At 44.9% G+C, this 15,944-nt stretch overlaps 1 protein-coding gene across 1 annotated transcript in view; it reads right to left on the bottom strand.

Moving 5' to 3' along the window:
- The window catches only part of PLXNC1 (plexin C1), a 71,636-nt gene extending 56,779 nt beyond the window's left edge, over window positions 1-14,857 (bottom strand). Inside the window, exons 1-3 of the mRNA XM_061351273.1 lie at window positions 13,889-14,857; window positions 2,945-3,067; window positions 1,105-1,239 (exon numbers count right to left, since the gene is read on the bottom strand). Of these exons, the coding sequence (XP_061207257.1) occupies window positions 1,105-1,239; window positions 2,945-3,067; window positions 13,889-14,839 (1,209 nt within the window). The 5' untranslated portion in view covers window positions 14,840-14,857. The remainder of the gene's footprint in view (window positions 1-1,104; window positions 1,240-2,944; window positions 3,068-13,888) is intronic.
- Window positions 14,858-15,944: the final 1,087 nt, after the last annotated feature.

The following is a 15,944-nucleotide window of genomic DNA, read 5'->3' on the forward strand; positions in this document are numbered from 1 at the left end:
GACAGTGTAGAAGCCTTATGTAAGCTCCAAGAGATGATGAGAGAGGCATTTATTCCTAAAAGCTGTTGTTCCTCTGTAACTCCTTTACCAAAGCTATAGAAAATGAAAGTCGTTACTTTGAATACCTACATACACTTTTGACTGAAATTTTGATTCCTTATGCATTTTTGATGAATAGGTTATTTCAGTCAGGAGTTCTCCTACCAACTTACCCACTCATACAGCATGTTAAAATGCTATGTTCACTACTGGAAAAGGGATTTAACTGTAAACGAAGGTAACCAAGTGCTGGGTAAAATCCTGTCCAGCCAAGATGGACAGATAAACCTTACATTTTCACTGCCATCTTCCCCGCTGCTGGTGAGACAAAGGAATATGCTGAGTTGATACTCAGCAGCCCTGATGCAGGACAGGGAGCAACAACTGCACCAGCTCCTGCGAGCAGCTCTCTGCTTAACATGCAGCTCTGACACGTTTGCTCACATGCAGTAGCTCCAGTGATTGCAGAACTCCTTCGCCTCACTTTGCATAGACATTAATCACTTCTGATTGTGGTTTGGTTTTGTTTTGTTTTAAAATCTAGGCCTAACTGAAGATGATAGGAATTTTATCGTCAATTTCAACAGAACTAAAATTTCTAAACTAAAGAACTAATCCCATCTCAAATTAAGAGATTTCTCCACATTAAGAATTCCTTAATTGACCTAGCATACCCTGGCCTGCCAATACCTGAATTACTAATTCAGAGGAACTCTGTCTCCAAAGAGTCTACAAGTTTTGTTTGTTACTCCTAGCTTGATTCTGCATGATGCCTCCAGGAAAAAAAGAGAAACAAGGACTCTCTCAACAGAACGATATATTAAGCATGAATTAAGGGTGTTTCTGGATCAGTGGGCAGCACAATACAGCTATTCAGCTATTCTGAGCTCTGCAGAAGTGCAGCCCAAACTTAGATAACATAAAGTAGATGTAAAGTTAGAAACTGTAGTTTGGATATTTTAAGGTCTAACTCTGACCCAAACTGATACTTCACTCATAAAGTGACAGAAATCCTTAAAGCAGCAGTTAGCTTGAATTTATTATTTAATTTAATACTGTACTTACCTTATTGGCAGAGGACAGGTAGATATAGTTGTTATCTACTGGATCAAGTCGAAGTTTGGGGAAAACGGAGGTTTCTTCCTTAATTTCATATAAAATTTCTGGACAATTAGATTCCATATCCTCATTAAGAACAGCCTGAAACACATCAAATCAAACTATTCAAAAGTCCTTTTACTGATCAGTCAGCATTTTAAACAAAAGCATAATTTCAGCTACATCAAAGCTTCTCAGGTGATTTCAAGCACCCTGATTCAATTCACGCTGCAGAAAGATGGGGGAAAAGACCACCACAACAGATTTTTAACCAAATCCATGCTAGACACATTTTGTACTGAATCTGGCACTGGTTTAGTATATGAAATATCACTTCCACTGAGTATGTTCCTGATTGATGCGGAAACTCAATGCAGAAGATACCCCTATATCCCAGTCATAATGTGCTACATACTCCTACAAATGGAGAAGAAGGTATTAGCCTTCATGAAATAAATTAACATCCAGAGACCCATAATGTAAAGAGGAACTTACGTACGTTACTGACAACTGTCTCCAGGACAGAATGTTCTTTGTGGCTTCTGTGAGTATACATCTGAGGTGGTATTTCTTTTTCTTACCTTGCTCAAATCTACAGGTTTCTACCACTGTTCACATGGAATTCAAGAGAACCAGAGACTCAGAAAATTTATTTTGCAAGATAATAAGCATACCAACATTGATGGAAGTTTTTCCATAAGCACGACTAAACAAGGGAGATATGTTCATGACCTCTATGGTGTTAAGGAGACATGGAAGACTTCCATTTAGAATAGAATCACAGAATCATAGAATAGTTAGGGTTGGAAAGGACCTTAATATCATCTAGTTCCAAACCCCCTGCCATGGTCAGGGACACCTCGCTCTAAACCATATCACCCAAGGCCTCGTCCAGCCTGGCCTTGAACACTGCCAGGGATGGAGCATTCACAACCTCCCTGGGCAACCCATTCCAGTGCCTCACCACCCTCACAGGAAAGAATTTCCTCCTTATATCCAATCTAAACTTCCCCTGTTTAAGTTTTAACCCATTATCCCTTGTCCTGTCACTACACTCCCTAATGAAGTGTCCCTCCCCAGCATCCTTATAGGCCCCCTTCAGATACTGGAAGGCTGCTATGAGGTCTCCATGCAGCCTTCTCTTCTCCATTTTTCATTACTAAAAGCACAATGAAACCAAGTGGGCAAAAGCTTTTCAAGCTCTCTACTATATTCTTCTCCAAGTGTCTGCTTATTAAAACCAAAAATTAAGAGTCACCCTTTGCAGCGTAGACAGAAGATGCACATTCTTGCAAAATCCAGTAACAAATTAAAGCATAAAAGACATTTGACTGGATGGCTGAAAAGTTTAATGAGATGACTTTCACTTTCAGGTGACTGATTTAAGCTGGAATAGGTCAACTACTCACAAGCAAAGACTTTTCTCTCTGACAGACAGCTATTCACATCATACAGATAGGCTAACAAACAAATAAATATGCTTCCAAAATCTAACAGTATTTAATATTTCTCCTGGAAAATCAAAACAAGGAAGGAAACAAAAGACAGTCCATAAATTGACACTGTGGGTACTAGCAGTTGAATGAAATATTTAAGTGAAATTGAAGCAGGGTACATAATTGATTCTGAAAGTTAAGTTTGCTCTCCAAGTAACAATACAACAGTTACTTTACAAACGAACAAGAAAGAAATAGAGATTCAGGGGACTGTATCTGTTTATAATACAGTGCCTAAACCAGGAAACATTTACCCACTTGAACATGGCAGCAGTTGATAGAGAAAGGGAGAATCACCACAATTATCTTACCTTCAGTAACTGTCCATCATCTGTTCCCAAAAAGAGAACTATCTGATTCAAAACAACCGTGCCATAAACAGCCACTAAACCAGAGTGAATCAAGGTAGGTAATTTCTTGATTGATCGTGCCTCCTGAAAATCAGATATAAGAAAAAACAATCACAAGATCATTCACGTACAATGCAAACCATTAAGAAAAAGAATCCCCCGAAAGATTCTCAGAGAACTCAGCTTTACACAACACTTAGGGTATCATTTTAACTCTGACACAGTTTCAGAGCAATGTATCATTGGAAATGGCACATGAAATGACTCTTTTATACATGGCAACTGGTCACATCTGTGATAAAGATCACATCTACTGCAGCTAAACCAACCACTGACCTCAGTGGGACACAGACTTGGCCTAACAGCAGCAAGTTACTTTGCGATGGAATTTTTCTTCTTTTGAGCATAGCCCTTGGGTTAATTCTGAATTGCTAGTTCTTCTCAATGAAGAATTCATCTTCACTGAACCTACCAAGAAGGCTACAGATACACTCAGTAATCGCTTTCAGAGGCATGCAAATATACTGAAGAAAGGAGCCACTTCAAGCACACAGCCATTTGTGTGTGTGTATGTCAAAAAAATGCTGAGCTTCATCCTCTCCTTTCTGGTTTCCGACTATGCTAAAAGAAGTTGAGACCTGTGTATTACACCAACATAAAATTTAGATAAAGCAGTATAAAGTTCATGTCAGGGAGATTATAAATGTACTTAAACTTTAAAATCAACATGTTACCTACAATTCTCCATCCAAGCTGGAGGAAGTAAAGTGGCAAACACACGCAAGCAGCTCATGAAAGAAAACATTGCGCAGGAAATCTGTATCTTGTGGAAGGAAAAAACAAACCAAATAACCCCAACTGCAGATGAACAAAAGATGACTGTAGTGATAGGACAAGGGGTAATGGGTTAAAACTTAAACAGGGGAAGTTAAGATTGAATATAAGGAGGAAATTCTTTCCTCTTAGGGTGGTGAGGCACTGGAATGGGTTGCCCAGGGAGGCTGTGAATGCTCCATCCCTGGCAGTGTTCAAGGCCAGGTTGGACGAGGCTTTGGGTGATATGGTTTAGAGCGAGGTGTCCCTGCCCATGGCAGGGGGTTTGGAACTTGATCTTAAGGTCCTTTCCAACCCTAACTATTCTATGATTCTATGATTGCTGAAAGGAAGCCCTGATGTGTGAGAATAAGGTCATTTGCCAGGTGAGAGGTGGTATCTGCCACAAACTCCCTACAAGCCAAAGTATCTTCCTAATAAGCAGTAACTCAGCTCTGCAACCCTCTAATTGCTTTAAGTCAATCTCCATGGCATATGCTGCCAAAAGGGTGATACCACCTGCTCTCCAAACAGGTTCAATCCCAGACAACTTTACTTCCCCTTCCCTTCTATTAGTATAATGCTTTCCAGTGAGCTGAGTTAAGGACAAGAGCTAAGGACTAAGTTAAGGGCTGTAAGTACATCTACCTGTGTACCTAAATGTTCATTTGAGCCATTCTCCTCATCACATGAGCATGTGGCTGCACAGACACCAGTGCTGGCCCAAAGGAGTGTCAGGCATGGAGAGGTGGGGGGCAAGAGCTCAGGTAAGACCAGGTCCTTGGGAAAAAGCCCTGTGGGTCAGCTTACAAAGTCCAGAATCTCAGCCTCAAGGACAGATTTCTAAACCTACAGGAACCCTCTGAGTGTGCAAGAACCTATCTCAATTAAATGCACACATGAAAAAACCAAGGTATGAGAATGGACCATTAAAACTGACATTTTGCAGAAAGGTGAAGGCATTTCTCAAAGTTATGAAGCACATCCATGACACAGTAACGGCTGAATTCAACTGTCTTGCATGCTAGGATGCTGGCTTAACCCCAACAACTCTTTCCACATAGAAATAGATTTTTTTCTAAACTGCAATCCTAAGTCAATTAAAATCTTTTTCAGTCATCTGAATTATTTTAATTAGCTTGCCAGAACAGCCACTTGGAATAAAAGAAGACTTGATTAACTTTCATATTTAAAGATACTATTTTTTCCATGCAGCAGGAAAAAGACACTGGAACTGCCATTTCCTGGCAGAGAACTTCAGTAAAACCCATTTACGAAACTTTAGTACCATGGAGGTCTGTTTTAGATATGGGAGGGAAAAAAGACTGTGAGCATTTTAGGGTGGGAAAAGTTAACTTACTTTTCTATTAGATCAGAAGGTAATAGAATTCCTGCACTGGCAAACACAATGAGACTTCTTTCCCATTAAGGAGTGTGAAGGTGAAGCTGTCAGGCTTTTATTTCCATCAGAATTAGGATTTCTTTTTTCTGCAGAGCACGGTGTAGTAGTGTAAGGAAAACAAACTCCCCCAGGTTCCTTGCGGGCTGTACAATCAGATCACAGAAGAGCAAAGGACTCACCCAGTCTCTGAAAAGCTTTGCTGCCAGATTTTATTTTGACCCACATACTAGTAAAATAACTAGTGTCATATCAGTGCATCCTCCTCATCTGGCTGAAGAACCAATACTGACAAGTGTGGAAGCCTCCTCCCCTCATTCTGCTTGCTAGAGGGAGGGTCAATGCAACATTGAGCTAATACAGAAAAGAAGGGGAATTTAGACGGTGGGCAGTCACAACAAAAATTTCCTTCTCGCTTCTGCAACCTATTTCTCTAGCTTGCCCATTCCCTCCAGGGTGCAGCTGCTGCTTCCACACTTCTGTCACCCCTTCTCCATGTGCATTTATTTTTTTAACAAGCCCTTTACCTCTTCCACTGTGACTAATGGGGTTACAGCACTGTAGGGCCTTCCCGAGCTTTTTCTTTCACAGTGAAACCCATCCTTAAAATTCATTTACAGTCTAAATTTCCTTTGTACTTGAAGAGTCACTCATCTCCATGATCATCTATCTTCCTATCCTGTGACATTTTCAGGCTCATATTAAACCAAGAAAAGCAAAAGAAAATACCATACTGTTCTAGAAGACCTTTCTTTTTTTTTAATTGTTCAGTTCTACCCTCTGTTCTACTCTATAGTCCCTCAAAATCTTGATATGCGCACCTAAACCTAGGGATTTCCTGAGTTAACCTACATTTTGCTTTTAAGTTCACTCCACTATACTGTTTGATTACTGGCATGATAGGTATTTATACTCATTTTGCATCTCATTTTCAGATTTATCTCCATATGATCCCAGCTGCAGCAACCATATTCACACTCTTACTTTCTGTCTTGATCTCTTCCTGATTATTTTACACTGCGTGCCTCAGAGGAAGGGCAGCATTTTTAGCTCGCAGAGCCCTCATCATATTGCAGCTGGCCAAAAAGTGAAAATTAAGGGTTTGAGCATCAGAGTGAATGAACAGATGCAGCTATACAAAAGGACACAAGACTAGTCAACACTAGAACAGTACATACATGTTTTTTCTAGGGGAAAAAACTTCTGGAAGCTCATTCTTGTTTCTTAACTTCACCACTCTTCAACTACCTGCATCAATGATTATTATTATATCAGAAGATAACAAACTTTAATACTGGTGCATGCAGTGAGCCTTTATTAGGGCTAAGGAATGAAGAGATTAACTGGTCCCAGATTTTATTTCCAGGAGGTTTTTTTACTTTGTGCACTGCATAGCAGGGTCTTCACAGAGACCTTGCAGAGACAAGATCCTGAGCCTCATGATGCAAGACAGGAGGGACAATCAGAGGCAATGCTTGAGCCAAGATGGAGAGGTTAGAAATTTGTGACTTCCTGTAGCAGCAGAAATGCCCCTTCTCCATCCTCAGATTCAAGTTTATAGAATTGGTAGTGTTAAGGGAAGCTTTGAAGTCAACTGAGCTTGAACAAAGCATTAGCAGAGAGCAAGAAGAAGCAAATGGGTGACTCTAGTTGGAGGTTCCTTCCTGTGAAAGATGAATACACACATCTGCTAAACAGCCATGCTGTTAACAACAGGTTTCCTTTTTTTTTTTGGGGGGGGGGGAGTGGTGGGGTGGAATCAGTCACACTGCAGAGACTGACAATGATTTTCCATTCCTTGAACCACTACCCATTGTTGCACATCTACGCAGACACTAGAGACATTGCCTAGTGCACATCAGAACTACAGAGCTCTGGGGCCAAAGTGAATGAGATGGGACCCCAAGCTTTGCAGGGTCAGTGAAAGGTGGTGCTTTTCTGGATTTGCTACTCCCAAACTAGGAAGAATTGACTGGAGATGTAATCATCAATGGCAGCCTTCACTGCAATAACTGTGAAATAGTTGAGTTCAGGATCCTGAAGGTGATGAGAAAAGAACAGCAGAGTACAGAGCTGGAGACCAAGCAGCTCTGTGTAGAAAACAGAAAGAAGCAACTAAGGAAAAACTGCCTGGACACATAGGAATGGTGTTAGGAAAGCACAAGCCCTGGCTTTGAAGCTGGCAAGGGATGTTATGGGCAACAAAAATAGCTTCTACCACCACCTGAGCAATAAAAGAATAACCAATGAAAATGTGCATCAGCTGCTTAATAGGTCAGGTGATTTATTTACAATGGATTCAAACAAGGCTCTGGATTTCACCAGGAAGGTTTTGTGGTCCTCTGAACCCAGAGTTCAAGGAAGAGAGAAAGTACCAGTAGTGGAAGAGGATTAAGACAGGGATCTCTTAAGAAATCTCAGCTCATGGAAGTGTCAGGGGGGCTGGATGGGATCTTTAAAAGATGTCAAAAGACTGATGACACTGCAAGGCCATTCTCTCATATTTCTAAAGTTGTGGAGGTCAGGGGAAGTCTCAAACAACTGAATAAAGGCAAATATTGTACTCATCCTCAAAAAAGCCAAGGATAACCTAGGAACTACATACTGGTCAATCTCACTTCTTCCCTGGAAAAACCATGGAGCAAATCCTCTTGGAGGCTATTTCTGGACACAAGAAGAAGAAAGTGACTAGGAAAAGCCAGAAGGGATTCACCAAGGATAAATCACACCCGATCAATTTGCGGTATTTAAAAGATATGTAGATGTAAGCACTTAGGGACCTGGTTTAGTGGTTCACCACCTTCTGCCATGAAATGACTCAACTTGTAGAGAAGGGGAAAACAGTGGATGTCATTTACTCTGACTTTAGCCAGGCTCTTGACACCATCTCCCACAGCATCCTTGTATTCAAGTTGAGATGTTACAGTTTAGACAGTAGGACTACTGGATGCAGTGAAAAAAATGGATGGATCATCAGGCTCAAAGGCTATTGGTTAATGGTTTGTACTCTATCTAGTCACTGGTTACAAGTGGAGTTCCTCAGGGAACCTATCCTGGGACATGTCTTGCTCAGTATCTTTATTAATGACCTGGAGGAAGCCAGTGAAAGCTTCTGTGTTAAGATTGAATGATATCAAAATGAATTCATGTGCTTGACTGCAGGGCTGCCATTCAGAGGGACCTAAAGAAGCTGGAGAAATGGACCAAGAAGAATCCCAAGAAATTCAACAAGGACAAATGCAAAGTCCTGCACCTGGAATGGTCTAAACCCCTGCAATGGTACAAGCTGAGGAGGTCCTGGAGGGCAGTAGGCTGAATAGGACAGCAATGCAGCTGCAAAGGTTAACAGCACCCTGAGCTGTATCAACAGAATACCCAGATTGATCATGGAAAGCAATTATTCTCCTTTGCCTGGCACATGTCAATTCTTTCCAGGATACTGCACTCAGTTCTTGGACCCTCTGTACAGCACTGATCTTGATACATTGGATTTCAGCAGCTGGTCACCATGATGGTTGGAGCCCAGAGCATCTGCCCTATGACAAAAGGCTGAAAGAACTGGGCTGGTTCAGCCTACAGAAGAGACAATTTCAGAGGGAACAGAGAAACAGACCCAGAATAAGCTGCATGCAGGATTAGATGTATGTAATGATGCAAACTGGAACAGGGGTGATTTCTAGTGGACAGGAGATTAAAATACATCACTAGGAGGACAATTAAGATGACAGGTTGTGCAGTCTCCATCTGTGGAAGTTTCAAGATCCAACAGGACAAAGCCCAGAGCAAACTTGCCTGTTTTCAGAGCTGACCTTAGTTTGAGGAGGGGGCTGGAATGGAGGCCTCCTCTGAAGTTCTTTCCAACCTGAAAGACTTGGCGATTCCTAGGAAGCAAATCCTCTGTTCAAGAAGCCCCAGACTTTCAGAAGTTTCCAGTAAGAACAGCTGGTGAAGTCAGAAGACTAAAAGCAACTCTTTTTACTGGCAGCGTGAGAATTTACAAGTCTCCTATGGTTTATTCCTCACACTGAACAGGGATGAACTGAAAACTCATTGTAATTAGAACTATTCACTTCAGAAACGTTAACTCTAGAGATCTATCAAACATCAGATGAAATAGTAGCAGTCTGGTAATACACAGGAGATGACTTTGCTACTAGAAAATTAATTACAGAATCAATTTTGATACCAAATGATATTTAGAACTCTGTAATCCTTTCCTTAAATAAAAGACCATGAATCATTTTGGAATGAGTTACCACACAAATTCAAATGTCACTCCTGAAAATTAATGGCCATGATTAAACTGATGTGGCTCTGTTGACTTCAAAATCTCACTTCAGCAGCGGTTTTAACAGCTAAGATTTGTCCTCGGATTCCAAACTAAGCTCAATAAATTAAGGGGCATATACCAACCCACATATTTATCACCCACTGAAAAATGCAAAAAATGGAAGAACAGACTGTTTCATATCTTTACTTGCATTAAATAGCAGATGAAAATCCAACCAAGACATCGTTTAGTAACTATCACAGTTACTTAACCTTTGCACATCATAAACATTTTGATATTAACTACAGCAACAGGTATATGCCTGACACTTTTATTTTCTCCCTGAAAAATTGCAGAATCCTTTTCTTCCCATGCAACTTTTTTTAAATGGCAAAACTAATTTCCAGATTTGCCACTGTGGTTAGGTAACATACTACACCTCCCTCCTGTTGATGGCCTCTAATTTGAGCACTTCTCCTACTCGTCTGCTTGGCTGTGATCCACAAGATCCTGGGATCTCTGGAAGAGACCTGAGATTCTACTAGCTCCTGTTCAGCCACTGAACAACAGAGTAAATTTTTTCTTAATGTTCACTAGCTACTGAAGCAAGTTTGTGGCAAATTCCAGCATTACCCCTACGTACTGGTTAAGGAGCTTCAATTTCACAATTGTGATTCACCAAAAACGTTTGTTAGTACTCAGTCAGCTTTCTGAAAAGATATGGAGAACGAGATTTGGCAAATTCACATTTATTAACAAGGTAAATTGTGAGGAAGACGCGCTTACGTACATGCAGGTTGTACTAGAGAGTCCATTAACGCCTACACCTCAACAATGCGGGTATGTAGATACACTCTAAAAGATATGTGGAAGAGAGGAAACAAACTGAACATGAATCCACAAAATGTTTGCAAAGTAGTTTCATCTAAGACACCATCTGCTTCATGCTAGTTAGGGATCATGTCTCTGAGAATCCAGTACCCTCTATGTCCAGAAGAAACACATCCAACTAGGACAAAATGCTTTCTGCACACTACTGCATGAAACAGAACTAACTAGCTCTCATAGAGAGCAACTCCACAGAATTTGTAGCAGTCACAAACTTTTTTGATAAAGTTGGTAAGCAAGAATCTTAATAACGAATTTTCAACAACAGATGTAAATATAACACTAAAACTTCATGCAACTGTCAACTCTGGCCTAAACAGCAATGAGAGGCTAAGGAGATAATGCACCTACAATAAGTTCCTACAGGATGTGGTGCAATTTGGTTCCAATCCAATGAGGTACTCAAATTCATGCTTAACCTTAAATGCACAGGCATGAAAATGATGGAACTACTTATATGCTTAATGTTAAATATGCCTTTAAGTGCTTTATTGGGTTAGGGCCAGAAAGCTCAGTACCTTACAGGCACAAGTTTGGAGTAGAACATACAGCAGTAGTGTAGCAGGGAATTTAGGACCAGAGATACCTCGGGCTATGTCCCTCTTGCACTGCACTATTGAGAAGCACAGCGCCAACACCCAGTGCCAACACAGTGCAAATACAAGCAGCTGTGTGAGTGCAGACAGGTAGAGGATGTCTCGCCTAAAGGTAATCAGAATAATTACAGAAGTCTGAAGAATGACAACATCAGAAGGAAAACGAAGTGCCACTATTCCCTAACGTATATTCTGACTACACACTATATTCCTGCAGTGAAAAACATGTGTATTTTCAATTCCTACATAAACTGACAGACTGTGTCTGCGATCTGTGTACTTCATCACATCACCTGAGCTCCAGAATTCAAGTGTACCCAGCAAAGAAGGATAAGACTCACGGCAACCTACAACACATGGAATCTGCAATGCAAAAGTCAGGCTGACATTCAGCATGGTCCACCCACCACAAACACTGTACAGGTCTTACACCCCAGGCAATCACAGCCCTGCAACACATTCATTTGCTCAGTCCCAACACTGTGGTTAAAAGACTGGACTTTAAAGCACATGTTCAGTACTGTTCCTTGCTGCTATTCCTATACATTGTACTGCAATGTACTCATGACAGTTCCATGCTACAAGGCACTCCTTTATGGCCAGAGCCACTGCTGGCTACTACACACACTTTGTCCACAAGCTGCGCACTGACAGAGACATGCTGCACACCATCCTCCTGCCAGTTCTGAAGGCTACATGCTTCTGAGTCCAAAAAGAACATGTTCCACATTTGCACGGACTCCCATGATTTGGTGAGAGACAGTAGAAGAATCTGGTCTAAACAACCCAGAAGCAGCAGCATATGGGCCTGTCATCTCCAAACTTACTCTGCAATAGCCTAGCCTAACCTTCTGTAGTATGAAAAACATTAAAGCTGAACTACATGCATTTATTTCTATGTTTATACACCATAAGCACATATAATTAGCTTAAAAGGGAATCTAATTAGCCACATAATGTTATAGGCCATATTACCACACAACACCCAGATGTCCTGCTATCTTACAAAATCTATCTTCCTTGTCAGTGGTAAACTGTATTTATTGTGCCAAAATATCATGATTAATAACATCACCATAGTTAGGGACATAATGTTAAGCAAACAATCCTTTTAATCACCTTTACAGTTTAATCACCTTTACATCAGCACTGTACCCAAATATAATTTACATTTCCAGGAAGGATGAGCCTTTTGGGACATGAAAGTAACTTTGGAGTTACAGGAGTCTTATCTGAATCAAACTGATCTATAAGCAAGTGGATTTTTCATATTCAGGCATCGAGAGGCAATAGGGATGAGGGGCTGAGAGGACTTCTGGTCTGACACAGAAATATCCACATTAGCTTTACCTGCATTTACTGTATGAAATCCATGAGAGTCTTCTGTTTTTTTATTTTTTGGTTTGCAAGCTCAGAAAGCACCTCCTGAAGAAACTCCATGAGTAATAAGGACCAAATAATGAAAACTAAAAATCCAGCCAGCAGATAGGCATTTTGGGGTAAGGATGAGACTTCAAATTCATTCAGCACGTCTGCCTTGTGAGAGCATGTAAACCATGCAGTAAGCTATAAACTGGCATTGGAAATCAAAGGTTTGGCTCCAGCTCTGTTGTAAAGAGTTTCATTATTTACTTCAGCACAGTTGTTTCACTCACATATGGGGTTCTCATTTATAACTATGTCCTCTAACACTGGCAAGAGTCGCAGCTCAGTAGGAAGATGAGCACAACGAATCACACGTGCCCTCCTGTACTTTGCATTTGGAAGAATCTCAGCACTGTGCTCTGCTATGGGATAGGTTTGGAAAGCCAAGGAGTGACAGTACACCTACCACGTCTTCCACAGAGTTTTCAGTAAACTCCCACTGTAACACAGAAAGGATTCAGGGGTTAAGCTGCAAAGTGCCTTAATGGTGGGGGAACTGCAAAAGGCCAGGGCTTGCTTTATGATGGCTTGCTCGACCCCCTACCATTCTCCCTGACACTTTCCAGTATTGCTCCTTCAGCCACAGCTCTGAGAAGACTTCTGAGTGTGACTTAAAAGCACAGGCAGGCCTTGCAAGAGCACTTTCTTTGCCTGAATCATAATTTTAGCTTCCTGAATTTATTTTTTAGTTCATTTCTTTACTATACCAAGGCCACAGCAAAGCCGGTAGCCTTGCCCACCCTGCCCTCCATGTGCCCAGCTCACCCTCAAAAGGAGGAAGGTGTTGAAGAGAGTGTTACAGAAGTAGGTGACATGGGGATCTCCATGTGATACCACTGCTTGGGAAAATGTAACCACAACAACAACAAAGACCTATTGGCTACTGCTGCCTGCTGTGCATATGGGTTTGGGGAAGGAGGTGGCTGCGAGCCCTCTTGAGCAAGGCGAATCCTGGGAGGTTTGGGAAACAAGCAACCAAACAAGCAACCATAAATAACTAGTGAACAATGGGGATAACAATACACACAGCTCAGCGCACAGGTGTCAATTTGATGGGCTTTTTTTCATTTCTGATGTAGTTGCAATGACATGAGATGTGAATGCACAGAATAAGGTAGGAAATGTTTTATCTAGCCTATATGAAAAATACAGTGAAGTACAACTAATCATTGCCAGAAAAAGGCACATGGAATGGTGAGCCTGAGACTCAGGCCCAGCCCAGGATGCCCTCAGGTGTTCCCTCAGACATGTCTTTCCCAAGATGTAGGTGGGAATGACATGCCAGGATCTGCTAAGGGGTCAGATTTTCAGAAACAGTGCTGGAGAAATCACCAGGGCTGATGAAACCAGGGCTGATACGACAAACCTGTTGCAGTTCTGAAGTTCCCCAATGAACTTCATATGCCTTCAGGTCAGAGACACCCAATAACTCATGCACAGTGACACCAGCCACAATAACAGCATTACCCACGGCGTGCAGGACAAGCGCTTAGCAAAACGATGCCCAGACTTACACAACTATTCCCATTCATGACAAAGTGCGTGGATGCACAGGCTTGCTCCTTCATCTCCTCCATCCCAAAGATGCAGACAGCAGTGGCATTCCAGGCCTTGGCGTCCTGTTTGTAGAGGAAAACACCAACCCACCAGCCCCGCTCGCCCTGGCGGACGAGGCTGGAGGAAACAATGAGAGTCCTGCACCCGCAGTCCAAATACACATGCCCTTGCAAAGTAAGGCCACCCTCTGAGGGGCGCAGCTGGCGCAGGACAGCCATGCTCGGTGGCTCCGTGCTGTTGCCTGCCCTGGCCTTCAAGGTATAGTAGGGAAAGAAGAGGTGGTCCCCCCACTGGAGAGCGTCAACGAAGTGCAAAGGCTCGTCCTTGCGCTTGATGATGCCCAGCTCTTCCTTGGACTCCAGGTTGTTCATGCTGCGCACCGTAATGACGGTTGCCTTGTCCGACTGGGAGGGCTCGCAGCCCAGATAGTTCCCATAGCTGCCAGTCGAGTAGGTGGCCGCCACTGCCAGGTACCAGGCGCCAGCCAGCTGGAAGACGACTCCAGCGGTGGAGCCGTCGGGCAGGCAGCTGACCACTTCGCTGCGGTTGAAGCGCTGCCGGTAGGCCGGCTGCTCCCACACCTCACAGGTGCCATCCTTCTGTGTCCAGCCAGCCAGCAGAACACCCTTCCCGCCCGCCTCCACGTAGGGCAGCAGCAGGTTGCTGCGCATGCCGGGGGGCTCCCCGCAGACCTGCCCCGCCGCCGCCGGCACCACGCGGTGGCGGAGCCGCAGCTCGGGCCGCAGCTCGTAGAGGCAGCTGCCGCCCGCCACCAGCACGCCGCCGCTGCTCACCTCGATGTTGTCGATGGGGGCCCCCGGCAGCTCGAAGCTCTGGGGGCCGCCGGCGCCCGCCAGCGCCGCCAGCAGGGGCAGCGCCCAGCTGAGGGCGGGCGGCGCCGCCGCCATGGGCGCGGGCTCGGCTCGGTGCCGCGGGGCGCCTCAGGCGGCAGCGGGCGGCGGGCGCTCCTGCGCCATGCTGCGCGGAGGGGGCCGGGCGCGCTGCCTCCGCCGCTGCCGCCGCTTCTCCCTCCGCCGCGGCCGGGCTGCGCGCGGGCGGGGAGTTCCTCTTTCGGGGCGGGGAGGAGGAGGGGGTGCCTGCACGGGAGAGGTGGGCCGGGCTCCTCCGGGAGGGCTGCCCAGCCACCTCGCCGCCGTGCGCCGCTGCTGCCCCTCCGCCCCCCAGCCCCGCCGGCCCGCCTTGCCGTGGACGGTGGGCGGCGGCGGCGGCGCGGAGGGAGCCCACCTCGGCACCCGGACGGTGGGGGGTCGGGGCTGGGGGCGGCTCCTTCGCCGCGGAGTGGCGGGACGCGGAGGGGGGCGAAACGCGCCTCGGCTCGGGCGGGTCACCTAGCCTCGCCTCGCCTCGCTTGTAGCCGGGCGGCGCCCCCTCTCTGCGCCTCCCGCGACAGCCCGGTCCCACACGGGGACCCCTCCGGGGCAGGGCGGCTCTTGCGCTCCCCGGTCTGTCTCGCTCCCTGTGACACCGTGCGGGCAGCGCGGCCGGGGGTAGGGGGGTGCTGAGCGGGGCAGGCCTGCGGGCCGGTGGGCGCGGGGTGTGGGCTCAGGGGCAGGCTCTGCTGATGTGCACGCTGCACGCCCGGCAAGGCGGTTGTGTCCCTCAATGCTCTGCACCGCTGTCCTGCTGAACAGCAGCCCCGCAGCGCGGTCAGTCGCTGCTACCGTGAGCGGGAAGATTGAGGTGTCGGAGCCCTGCCTAGAAATCCCATGGCCTGAGGTAGAACAAAGGCTGTAGGCTTTCTCCCCGAGTTCAGCAGGGCAGACAAAAAGCCCAGCCCTCTCCAGCTGTGCTGCAGCGAGATGGACGCCCAGCCAAAGAGCGCTGCGGGACAGGTCGGGCTGTGTTGAATGGCGCAACCCATTTACTTTATTTCCCACTGGGCCGTTGCCCGTACAGGCTCAACAAAATGAGAAGTACAGGCGGCATGCTCAGCTAACGGTAAATTACTGTTTTACTGAATTTTAAATGAAAAAGTGGGTTTGTGAAAGGTAG

Source organism: Neopsephotus bourkii, unplaced genomic scaffold (genome assembly GCF_033783945.1).
Source record: "Neopsephotus bourkii isolate Nb327-2 ecotype Australia unplaced genomic scaffold, CSIRO-AGI_Nbou_v1 NB_567, whole genome shotgun sequence".
In the NCBI taxonomy this organism is placed as follows: Eukaryota; Metazoa; Chordata; class Aves; order Psittaciformes; family Psittacidae; genus Neopsephotus; species Neopsephotus bourkii.